General features: G+C 46.5%; 1 protein-coding gene across 3 annotated transcripts in view; it reads left to right on the plus strand.

The window, feature by feature from the left end:
- The first annotated feature begins 3,456 nt into the window (after positions 1–3,456).
- The window catches only part of Catspere (catsper channel auxiliary subunit epsilon), a 58,095-nt gene continuing 48,509 nt past the window's right edge, over positions 3,457–13,042 (plus strand). For all 3 annotated transcript variants that reach the window (XM_090341520.1, XM_090341519.1, XM_090341522.1), the window contains exons 1-7: positions 3,457–3,554; positions 5,043–5,091; positions 6,377–6,450; positions 6,816–6,888; positions 7,307–7,374; positions 9,694–9,718; positions 11,181–11,258. In XM_090341520.1, the coding sequence (XP_090197646.1) occupies positions 3,490–3,554; positions 5,043–5,091; positions 6,377–6,450; positions 6,816–6,888; positions 7,307–7,374; positions 9,694–9,718; positions 11,181–11,258 (432 nt within the window). In that variant the 5' untranslated portion in view covers positions 3,457–3,489. The remainder of the gene's footprint in view (positions 3,555–5,042; positions 5,092–6,376; positions 6,451–6,815; positions 6,889–7,306; positions 7,375–9,693; positions 9,719–11,180; positions 11,259–13,042) is intronic.

The raw sequence follows: 13,042 nt of genomic DNA on the forward strand, positions 1-13,042 counted from the left end.
CCCCGCGCCGCGGCCCGCGCCCGGCGGGACCCACACCGCCCCGCGCTGGCGGGTCGAGGCAGCGCGGCCCGCAGGCCCAGGGCCCGGACCCCTCAACGGCTGCCACCCCGCGGAGGCCACGCCCCCTTCCCCGGCACCACCCTCCGGCGGAGGGACGGGGCGGGGCTCCGAGAATGCCCCGCCCACCCCCTGGAACGCGGAAGGCGCGGGCAAACGTGTGGCACGCGGGACTCCAACTCCCGGCGTGCACTGCTCTGCGTGGTGTGCCGTCGCGGTGCTCGGGGGTGGGCCTTCTGCAGGTTTCTGTCCCTGGAAAAATTATTCTTTGTGCGTGTATGATTTATTAAGGCACCAGACGGCGTGTACAGAATACTACCAGACGAACTTCAGAGCATGAACAGATTGAACCTTAGGAGTTTAGAATTGAAAATTAAGGGGCTGGGAGTGTGGCCTAGTGGTTAAAGTGCTTGCCTAGCGTGCACAAAGACCCGGGTTCAATTCCCCGGTACCACATATATAGAAAAGCCAGAAGTGGTGCTGAGGCTCAAGTGGTAGAGCTCTAACCTTGAGAAAGTCCAAGGGCAGGGCTCAGGCCCTGAGCTCAAGCCCAGGACTGGCAGAAAAAAAAAAATAGAGAAAATATATTAAGATTACTTATGGCCTGTTCATTTTATTTCAAAATATAAAAGAAAATTAAAGGTCTGGAAGTAGGAACAGAGATTGTGACAGGCACTGTAAGGGCAAAAATAAGGGGCCGGGAGTTTGGCCTAGTAGTAGAATGCTTGCCTAGCATGCAATCGATTCCTCGGTACCACATACACAGAAAAGGCCAGAAGTGGTGCTGTGGCCCAAGGACAGTGCCCAAGCCCTGCGTTTCAAGCCCCAGGACCGGCAGAGAAGAAAAAAAAGAGAAAAGAAAAAAAGGGGGGAAAGGGGGGGTTGTAAAACAACAAAGAAGGGACCCTAGACCCGAAAATAAGGTGCTAATCCTTCTCATTTCACTCTGTAACCCAGGCTCAACTATGTCATGTAGATTCTGTCATTGGCTCGTTTTTATTGTTGCTGTTGTTGTTGCTGGTACTGGATGTGGGCACTGTTCCTGAGCTTTTTGCTCAAGGTTGACACCACTTGAACCACGGCTCCATTTCTGGCTGTGGTTAAGTGGACATAAGAGACTTAACGGCCTTTCCTACCACAATCTTGAGTTCTCTGCTTCCTAAGTAGCTAGGACTACAGGCATGAGCCACAGCATCCAGCTTCCCTTGGGTTTTGTTTTGTTTTTTAAATAAAGTATGGGGTGTGTGTGTTGATCCTGGAGCTTGAACTCATGGCCTGCATACTGCCCTGGGCTACCATTTTACCATTTGAGCCACACTTCCTCTCTCAACTTTTTGGTAATATGAGAAAATTGTTCTAGCAAAGTGAATATTGCTTACAAGTTCCTGGTTTAGCCAGGTGCCAAGGCTCTTGTTAAAGAACAGAGAAACTGCCTTGGAATAAGAAAGGATTTGTAAAATGTGAAATTTTCTCTTAAACTGGTTTATTTTCAAGATGGAATTACAGCACATCCCAGACTGTTCAAGAAATGGCTGAGAGGGCGGTGATTTTGGCCTAGAGATAGAGTGCTTGCCTAGCATACACAAAGAACTGGATTTGATTTCTCGGTACCACATTTACAGAAAAAGCCGGAAGTGGTGTTGTAGCCTTGAGAAAGCCTAAGGACAGTGCTCAGGCCCTGAGCTCAAGCCTCAGGACTGGCCAATATATATATATATATATATATATATATATATATATATATATATATATATATATATAAAAGAAATAGCTGAAGGTGCGGGAATATTTTGAGATTACTTGTGGACTGTTCATTTTATTTCAAAATCACCTTCTGTAAATACATTTTACCCTATTCAGAGTAGCCAGTCCTGAGTAGGCTGTGAGCATGAGTTCAGCCAATCTGCACAGCTGAGTTAGGGATAAACTCTGAGCTAACTGCCTGCTCTGCGTGCCTGCTTGCCAGATTTTTAGTTGATGGTACACCCTTTTGCACAGGAGTAAATTTTGGCTTGAGGAGGCAATTTTTATTTTCTAGTCTATCGTTGTGACTCCGATGGTACTTGGAGAGCATATTTGTAACTGTGGTTAATTGAAGATAAAAAAAAAAGTCTCATGGACTTTCCTGCTAGCACTGCCTTCAAACTGTGGTCCTCAGACCTCAGCCTCCTGAGGAGTTAGGGCGACAGGGATCCGCCAGCCAGCACCTGGCTTGCTCTAGTTATTATTATTATTATTATTATTATTATTATTATTATTATTATTATTATTATTTTGCCAGTCCTGGGCTTAAGCTCAGGGTCTGAGCACTGTCCTTGGACTTTCTCAAGGCTGGAGCTCTACCACTTGACCCTCAGTGTCACTTCCGGCTTTTTGTTAGTTAATTGGAGGCAAGAGGCCCATGGACTTTCCAGACTGATTTTGAATGGTCACCCTCAGATCTCAGCATCCAGAGTAGGATTACAGGCCTGAGCCATCAAGCACCCAGCTCATTGGCCATTCTTGTCATTGTTTTACTGAGTTCATTGAACTTTTTTTTTTTTCCAGTCCTGGGGACTGAACTCAGGGCCTGGGCACTGTCCTTGGACTTTCTCAAGGCTAGAGCTCTACCACCCGAGCCACAGCACCACTTCTGGCTTTTCTATGTATGTGGACTGAGGAATCGAACCCGGGTCTTCGTGCCTGCTAGGCAAGCCCTCCACCACCGGGCCAAACTCCCAGCCCCTGCTCTAGTCATTTTTGAGCTAGAAATGGGTGCAGTGTCCAGGTGTCCGTGGCCTGTCATGCTAGCTACTCAGGAGGCTGAGATCCGAGGACCACAGTTCAAAGCCGGCTGTTCTAGTCCCCGTGAGACTCTTACCTCCAACGAACCACTCAAAACCCAGGAAAGCCCCAGGACAGTGCGCGGGCCCTGAGCCCAAGACCAAGACGGGCCAACAAACAAAACAAAACCAAACATGGTGCAGGGGATAAAAAGAGATGGCGGCCGGCCGCTGAGCCCCGGCCATGAACAGGCTTTTCCTGGCAGGACAGCCGAAGCCCCGTCTACTCAGATCCCTGCGCTGCCATCGTGGGGCATCGCCCCGGGCTGGGAGTGGATCCACGCCTACGGCTCCCGAACGCCCTTCTACGGTCCGGAGGGGAGGAAGCGCTCGCGCCCACCAGATGCCGGGGACGAGGGGAGCCGGAGAGGTCAGCCCGATCGCAGGCCTTGCCCCCTGGCCTCGTCGAACGCCTGGGCCTCCGGCGACGCCTTCTTTCCCAGTGGCTTTGCCCCGAGCCTCCTCCCCCGGGCGCGTGCCCGCGGGGAGGGCCCGTGAACGGGGGAGACGCGCGTGACCGGGGGACGCGCGTGCCCGGTGGAGGGGGCGCGTGCGCGTGCGCGGCGGGGAACGCGGCGGCGGGGCTGTTGGCGGAGGCGCAGCGGGCGCCATGTCCGCCCGGGCGGTGGCGGCGCTGCTGTCCTGGCTGAGCTGCTGCGGCTCGGCCTTATGGAGGTAGGGCACCGCGCCCCGGCCTCACCCGCCGCCCCACGGAGGGTTTGAGGGCGCTGCTAGCGCCCACTCCTCTCTACTGTCCTCACGCGGTGCCCTCCACAGCGCAGGCGCTGGGTTCGGGTGCGGGAGGCCGAGCCCCGGCCACGCCCCCGGGATCCGGCCACGCCCCGGGCCCCGTCCCCCCCCCCCGCGTCCGAGCCCGGCCCCGCCCCCTCGTCCGGCCCCGCCCAGGGCCCCGCCCCTGCGCCCGGCCACGCCCCCGGCCCCAGAGTGCGGTGAGGTCCCCAGGGTCGCTTGGCACCTGCGGTCAGTGAGGCAAAAAGGAGAACAAGGCTGCCTGTGGACTCCGGGCTCATCAGTTTCTCCTTTTGTTTGAAAACCAGATGTCACCAAACACTTCTGTAAAGGATCCAACAGTATTTTAGACTTTTTCAGGCAATCCTAGCCGCACAATCTTATATTAACCCTACTCAGATCTCTGCCCTACTTAGGGAATCGCACAACGGGTGCAAAGCCAAGCAGCTGGAAGCTCATGCTTGTAGTTCCAGCTATTCATGAGACTGTGGCTCAAAGCTAGCCTAGGCAACAAAGTCCATGAGACTTCTATCTCCGATGAAGCATCACCACCAAGCTGGAGTGGGGGGCTGGGAGTAGAGCTGTGGTTCAAGAATGCTAGCTGTTTGCAGAAAGGCTCAGAAATAATGCCCAGACCAAGTTCAAGAACCAGAACCTTCTCAGAGACAGAGACAGATAAAAACAGAAATCTTTTTTTTTTTTTTGCCAGTATTGGGCCTTGAACTCAGGGCCTGAGCACTGTCCTTGGGCTTTCTCAAGGCTAGATCTCTACCACTTGAGCTTCTGTGTATGTGGTACCAGGGAATGGAACCCAGGTCTTTGTACATGCTAGATAAACACTCTACCACAGGCCAAACTCCCGGGCCCTGAGACAGAAATCTTAAATTCAAAATGATCATGAAGGGCCAGGAGTTTGGCCTAGTGGTAGAGTGCTTGCCTAGCATGCATGAAGGCCAGAGTTCCATTCCTCAGTAACACATACAAAGACAAGCCAGAAGTGGTGCTGAGGCTCAAGTGGTAGAGCTCTAGCCTTGAGAAAGCCCAAGGACAGTGCTCAGGCCCTGAACTCAAGCCCAGGACTGGCAAATAAATAAATAAATAAATAAATAAATAAATAAATAAATAAATAAATAAATACTGGTTGTTATCCAGATCTTACTAATTTTTAATTTTGATTTTAACTCAAGCTATAAAGGAAGGAATCAGAGACAATATCTTCAACAATTTTTACCCCACAAGTATATGTAGAGAGTATCTACTTCCTATTTCACTTAGTAACTTCCGGTGGTGAGTCAACCCTAACACCGTACTGGGAGGGAGGAGACCCCTTCCCAGGAAGTGGGTACCATCCACACAGGCCCTTTTCTTTGGAGAACTCACTGCTAATATTTATATTTGCCCTTTTCTCTACAGATATACAAGTAACAGCCCAGATTATCGCATTTTTAGTACCAGAAGTGCTGTAAGTGTTATCAACAGGCATTATAATCTTAATTTATGTTTTTTAAAAAAAGCAGTATTTATATATGTACAGGGACAGATGTTAGAGAGTGAAAGTGGGACCCAGCTCCAGCTGAGTAGAGGACAAGAAATGATAGAAAGTGGGCCAAGATATAACAGAAGGGGCAAAAAAGAATCTCAGACTTACAAAACAGCGAAGAAGGGGACAGGAAAAAAATAAAAGCAATCAAGTCCTCCTGACTGACAGCGATATGTATGGATTCCTAGTTTAAAGTGGCTTTTTGCCTGGTCCCCAGACCCATCTGAGCATGAGTTTCCTAGAGGCTTCAAAGCTGATTTTTGAAGTAAAGGAGAACGGGACGTGTGTTAGGCCTGGATGTGGTATAGTAGAAGTGTGTGTGTATGTGTGTGAGACCTGCATCTAATCCTCAGCCGCAACTAGAAGTTTCAAAAGCTTATTAACTTTTGAAGAGAGGAATGTCTTAGGAAGTTGTGTCTCCTTTGCCATGTGACTTCATACAGCTTGGGAGAAAAAAAACTCAATTTCAATAAATAAGAATCAGAAAACTAAACTGTCCAATGAATACTGAGGGGGGCATTTTGAAGCAGTTTTCTATTTTTCTTTTTTAACAGATGAGCCATGTTTGGATATTCACTGTCGTAGCTACTACTCTTACTGCTTTTGTTTTCTCTGGTCAGTCGTGGGGCTTGAACTCTGGGCCTGGGCATTGTCCCTGAGCTCTTCAGCTCAATGCTAGCACTCTGCCACTTCAGCCACAGCACCACTTCTGGCTTTTGGGTGGTTAAGTGGAGAGAAGAGTCCCATGGACTTTATTGCCCCAACTGGTTTTGAACTTCGATCCTCAGATCTCAGCCTACTGAGTAGCTAGGGTTACAGGCATGAGTCACCACACCCGGCCACCCTCACTTGTATAAAGAACATGTCCATCAATCTCATTCCACTTAGACCGAGCCAACCACTGGTCACCTCCTGTCCCGACCACGGGCTGCCTCCTATAACATGTGGTCCTCGGGGCCTGACTGCCATCCCTGGGCATGGCATCTGCAAGGCTGGCCCGTGGGCTAGCACAAATCCACTCCTCCTTCCTTTGTAATGGCTGAATCCTGTTCCAGCATTTGGATTTACCAGGTTGTATTTAACCTTTGGTCAATCACAGATAATTGAGTTGTTTCTGCTGGGAAGCTGCTGTGAATGTTGCTGCTATGAATATTCACATAGGTCTTGAAAGAGATTTTCCATCTGGGCTCCTTACTTCCTTTTGTAGATTAAATTACACTATGAAGGAACAGCTTTTTCTGAGTGGAGTGCGCCAGGAACTTGTGTTATCCAAGATAAAAGGTAACATTTTCACCACAAAGATCACTGCGTGGGGACTGGGAGTTTGGCCTAGTGGTAGAATGCTTGCCTATCAAGCATAAAGACCTGGGTTCAGTTCCTCCGTACCACATACTTTGAAAAAGCTGGAAGTGGTGCTGTGGCTCAAGTGGTAGAGCGCTAGCCTTGAAAAAGCCCAAAGACAGTGCTTAGTCCCTGAGTTCAAAGCCTTGGACTGAAAAAAAAAAAATAGTGGGGAACTGGGCCCGCATTCGCACATGCACACACACACACACACACACACACACACACACACACACAGGGGCAGAGTGTTTATTCACCTCATATGCATTTCTAGTTACTTTTTTCCTGTTCTTTCTCCACATTAGCTCACCCACAACAGAACTGCGTTGTTCCATTCCTGGTATTCAGATGATAAAACCAATAGTTACAGGCCCCCCGGTAAGTTGATTTTAATGATTTGTAATGTATTGATGAACTCTCGCTTGATTGTCCCTGTTATACTTCATTTTGCCTTTTTTTTTTTTGCCAGTTCTGGGCCTTGAACTTGAGGCCTGAGCACTGTCCTGGCTTTCTAAGGGTAGAGCTCTACCACTGGAGCCATGGCACCACCATTTCTAGCTTTTTTTTCTATATAGTGGTACCGAGGAATTGAACCTGGTCTTCATGGATGCTACGCAAGCACTCTACCACTAGACCAAACTCACGTCCCTTCATTTTGCCTTTCTTTTGAGCTTTTCAACCTAATTTAATATGTTGTTAAATAGTATTATAAGTATAAAGAATTATTTTAAGCTAGGTGCTGGGGGCTCATACCTGAAATTCGAACTGCACAGTCACCTTTTGCTTTTGATTTTAGGAAGAAGAAGCACGATACTTACGTATAGAACACTCACACATCTGCTTTATGTGGTATTACAGAGTTATGTAAGTCATGTGCCATGAAATACAATGTGACACTACTTAGCCTTTCATAACTTACAAATGCATCTTTTGGGGGGGGGGGTCATGGGGCTTGAACTCTGGCCTGGGCGCTATCCCTGAGCTCTTCAGCTCAAGGCTTCCATGATACCCTTGAGCCAAGTCCCACTTCCTGTTTTCTAGTAATTAATTGGAGATGAGAGTCTCTTGGGCTTTGTATTGCTTTGTATTGCCCAGGCTGGCTTTGAACCATGATCCTCAGATATCGGCCTCCTGAGTAGCGAGGATTAAAATATGAGCCACTGTGCTGGCCCAAATGCATTTTCTGTATTATAGTTTTCATACAAATTTTCCTTCACCAGCAAGATATTCTCCAAGTAATAGTTATCTACAAATAATTAAAACACTATATGGACTCAGGCTACCTATTCATACTTTATATAAATGTTTTCAATTTTCACAGTAATTACATAAGTGTAAATTATTTATTGAATAGAAAATAGAAGTGTAGGCTGGGCATGGTGGCTCATTCCTGTAATCCTAGCTACTCTGGAGGCTGAGATCTGAGGATCTAGGTTCAATGTCAGCCCAACACAAAAGGAGCTGAGATTATCTCCAGTTAATCTCTAGAAAAGGGAAATGGGGCTTGGCTCCAGGGTAGGATGGAAGCCTTGAGCTGAAGAGCTCTGGTACAATGCTCAGGCCCAGGGGTAGGGAGTAGCTTTGAGCGGAAGAAGTCATGGAGAGCGTTCAGGCCAAGTTCAAGCCCCATGACCCACAAAAAAAAAATAGAAGAAGAAGAAGAAAATAGAAGTATAAGTTTGGGTGAGTTAAGTAGCACAAAAATTCAAAGCTTAGCCAGGTGCTAAAGGCTCACATCTGTAATCCTAGCTACTCAGGAGCCTAAGCTCTGAGGGTCAAGGTTCAAAGCCAGCCCATGCAGGAAAATCTGTCAGGCTTTAATCACTAGCTAATCACCAAAACTCCGAAAGTGGAGCTGTGGTTCAAGTGCTAGAGCTCTAGCCTCAGCAAAGAAGTATACGCACCAGCTCTCAGCTTTAAATGCCCTGTCAACGCAGGGCTCTCTCCTCTGCCGCCTTCTTCTCTGCTTTTCAATCTATCTCAGAAAGCTGAGGACACTAGGGAATGTCACACAGAGCTGCCAAGTCGGCTGTCCGCCCACCCCCACCCAGTGTCATCACTTTAACCTCAGCAGAGACTGACTCCTGCTCAGTTTCAATGCCCAGGCTTCTTTTGCCATCTGCTCAGATCTCCTTCTGTCTTCGGATTTGCCTTCCCAGATGCACCAGTAACTCACTGTTGCACTTTTCTTCTTTCTTGTATGTCTGACAAATGACATCAAAAAGGGCAGTTGTTATTATATCAGAGATGTCTTGTGTGTATGCATGCGTGTGTGCGTGTGTGCATGTGTGCATGTGTGCATGTGTGCATATGTGCATGCGTGCCAGTACTGGGGCTTGAAGTCAGGGTCTAAGTACTGCCCTTTAGCTTTTTCTGCTCAAGACTGGAGCTCTACCACTTGAGCCACAGTTCTACTTCTAGTTTTTTTGTGTGTTTCATTGGAGATAAGAGTCTCACAGACTTTTCTATTCAGGCTGGCTTTGACCCCCGACCCTCAGATCTCAGCCCCCTGAGCAGCCAGCATCACAGGCGGGAGCCCCAGCATGAGGCAGGGATTACTTTGGTCACCCTGGAATGTCACTGAGCCCCATTTAGCACTCAAGTTCTGTGTCATCGACAGAGCACACAGGAAAAGCTGTGTTCATTGGAGCGTCTCAGAAACTCACTACGTCGTGTTTGCGGATTGCGTACATATGGGCGTTTTGTTTTGAGCAGAATTCTGTCCTAGGCACTACAAGTGGAAGAATATAATCCTAAAGTGCTATGCAGAAGCATACAAGGGGGGAAGCCATGCAACTAGACATATAATTGGAATTGTTCCTTTCAAGCTGGTGAGTGACAGATGAAGGACTGGATGTAAACCACGCCTGTAACCACTGCTCTTCTGATGTGAAATGAAGACATCAGGTGAAAGTGGAGGCAATGTGACCTTTGGTAATGTGTGCTTGCAGGCTGGTTGGGAAGTGGGCCAGCCTGCACTTGTTCCAACTGCTGTGGTCACCAAGGAAAGCGGTCACAGCACGGTACAAAACAAACAGTAATTCCTATGTGTCCACCTCTGTTTCTGTCTCTTACACTTTGCCTCTTAGTGTGTATATGTAATGGAATATGAAGAGAATTTTCAAAGAGTCACAGGCATCAAGGTGTTAACTAAATTATGTTTCCTCATTTTTTTCTCAACAGAAATATTGTGGAGAATTTAACCCAGGTAAATTGTATTTTCAGTTTTGTATATGCTTTATTAAAAATAATCACTATTATATTGTTCTCTTGTGTTTTTCACAATTTCCAGATGAATACTTTTCCAAAGTCGAAGTCATTTCTGCCATAAAATCTGTGTGTGGGGGGGTTGCGGGGCGGTCATCCTGGGACTTGAACTCCAGGTCTATATGCTTGCTCTGAGCTTTTTGCTCAAGACTGGAGCTCTACCACTTTGAAACACCGTTCCATTTTGATCCTTTTTGTTTAATTGGAGATATGTCTCTTAGATGTTCCTGCCCATGCTGGCTTTGAACCCTGATCCTCTCAGTAGCTAGGATTACAGGTGTGAGCCTGAGGGCTTCATAAAATCTTCTTAGGGCAGTAGCCTTAAAAGCCTCCATAGACCTCTACAGGGAACCATGAGGTCTACTGGGAGCACCCATGAAAACAAAGCACTCAAACAGCAGAGGAGAGCAGAGATGATGATCTGGCTGTCTTCCTTTGCTACAGATATGAAGGGAATTTACACACACACACACACACACACACACACACACACACACACACACAGAGAGAAACAACCATTCTTCTTACCTCAGTAGGCCTTTGGATTCTTTCAGTTTTGTTTTGTCTTGTTTTTTTTTCTTCTTTGTTTATTTCGTTGGTTTTTTTTTGTCGGTCCTGGGACTTGAACTTTGGGCCTGGCCGTTGTCCCCAAGCTCTTCTTTTTTTTTTTTTTTTTTTTTTCCCAGTCCTGGGCTTGAGCTCAGAGCCTGAGCACTGTCCTTGGACTTTCTCAAGGCTAGAGCTCTACCACTTGAGCCTCAGCACCACTTCTGGCTTTTTTCTATGTATGTGGTACCAAGGAATCGAACCTGGGTCTTCATGCATGCTAGGCAAGCACTTTAACCACTAGGCCAAACTCCCGGCCCCTCCCCGAGCTCTTCTGCTCAAGGCCACCATCCTACCCCGCGAGTCACAACCTCACTTCCGGTTTTCTAGTGGTTAATTGGGATAAGAGTCTCAGGTTCTTTAGGGCTGACTTTGAACCTTGATCCTCAGATCTCAGCCTCCTGAGCAGCCAGGATTACAGGCGTGAGCCACCGTACCCTCCCAGCTTCTTGTGATGTTTTTAAATGAAGTGAATAAACAAATTAAATGTAGGGGGCGGGAGTTTGGCCTAGTGGTAGAGTGCTTGCCTAGCATGCATGAAGACCCGGGTTCGATTCCTTGGTACCACATACTTAGAAAAAGCCAGAAGTGGTGCTGAAGTTCAAGTGATAGAGCTCTGGACTTGAGAACAATCCAGGGGCAGTCCTCAGGCCCTGAGCTTAAGCCCAGGACTGGAAAAAAAAAAATTAAATGTAGCAGAGTCATAATGAATGAAACCATTCTGTGGTTGTGTGGCCACAAAGAAAAAGCAAGATGTGTCTAGAATGTTAAGAAAGTGCAAATGTTTCCTTTTGCAGATTATCACAATCTGGGTGTATGATCCTGAAAACGCAAACTCTGATGAGATTCTGTGGACTGCAGACACCCCATCAGCAGTAAGTAGGAGCAGCCTTACTGATCGAATAAAATGCTTTCTTCCTTCTGGAAGGGCTGTGAGTCATTTATAAGCAAAACTGATAGAATTTAACTGTCCAGAGCTCCCTTAAAACATTTTCATTACCCAGCTCTTTAGCCAGTACAGAAATTTTGAACTTGTGCTCTTCACTAAAATTAGAATTTCTCCAGAATATTCTTAGCCTATTTCTTATATTCTATAGCTTCATTATAGGTGCAGAGACTAGCCATTAACATGTCTACGCTGAAGCCATCCCTCAAAAATCTCTCTAATGACATCCCATGCTCATGGCTAGGGAGAACCAACAGAGTGAAAATGGCTATACTGCCAAAATTGATAGACAAGTACAATGCAATCCCCATCAAAATCCCAAAGACATTCTTTACTGAAATAGAAGATATAATCCAAAGGTTCATATGGAACAAGAAAAGACCTAGAATAGCCAAAACAATTCTAGGCAAAAACAGCAATGCTGGTGGTATTACAATACCAGACTTCAAACTCTACTATAGAGCTATAATAACAAAAACCACTTGGTATTGGCACAAAAACAGACCAGAAGATCAGTGGAACAGAATAGAAGACCCAGAAATAGATCCACATACCTATAGTCAACTTGTATTTGATAAAGGAGCCAAAGATATACAATGGAACAAAGACAGTCTATTCAATTATTGGTGCTGGCAAAACTGGGCAGCCACATGCAGAAAACTAAAAATTGACCCTAGTCTTTCGCCATGCACAAGTGTTAACTCAAAATGGATCAAAGACCTCAATGTCAAACCGGAAACCATGAAACCGCTACATGATAGAGTAGGAGAGACACTGGAACTCATAGGCACAGGCAAAAGATTCCTGAACAGAATCCCAGGACCACAACAGATTGGAGAGAGACTCGATAAATGGGACTACCTAAAAATAAAAACTTTCTGCACAGATAAAAGCATAGTCGCAAAAGCAGAGAGACAGCCAACCAAATGGGAAAAGATATTCACCAATAATACATCTGACAAATGCTTAATATCCAGAATCTACAGGGAACTCAAGAAACTAATCCCCCCCCACACAACCCAACAAACCAATCACTAAATGGGCAAGGGAACTAAAGAGAAACTTATCAGAAGAAGAGATTAAAATGGCAGAAAAACATATGAGAAAATGTTCATCATCCATGATCATAAAGGAAATGCAAATAAAAAACACCCTAAGATACCACCTTACCCCAACAAGAATGGCCAAGATTTTGAACTCAGACAATGACAGTTGCTGGCGGGGTTGTGGAGAAAAAGGAACCCTACTACACTGCTGGTGGTATTGTAAGCTAGTTCAGCCACTCTGGAAAGCAGTGTGGAGGTTTCTTAAAGAACTGAAAATTGACCTTCCCTACAATTCTGCCATACCACTTCTGGGCATCTACCCTGAACATCATAACCCAGGACATGATAAGGACACCTGCTCAGCTAGGTTTATCTCTGCACCATTCACAATAGTCAGGCTATGGAAACAATCCAGATGCCCTACTGCAGATGAATGAATACAGAAAATGTGGTATATATATACAATGGAATTCTACATAGCCAACAGACAAAATAAAATAATGGCATTTGCAGGGAAGTGGATGAATCTAGAACAAATCATGTTGAGTGAGACAAGTCAAGACCAAAGGAACAGAAGTCACATGGTATCCTTAGTATGTGGCTATTAGATCCACACAGTACAAGAACGAGGACTCAATATTTGCATACCCAATGTTATGGAGATGGT

The sequence above is a fragment of the Megascapheus bottae genome, chromosome 10 (genome assembly GCF_031878675.1).
Source record: "Megascapheus bottae isolate mThoBot1 chromosome 10, mThoBot2.hap1, whole genome shotgun sequence".
In the NCBI taxonomy this organism is placed as follows: domain Eukaryota; kingdom Metazoa; phylum Chordata; class Mammalia; order Rodentia; family Geomyidae; genus Megascapheus; species Megascapheus bottae.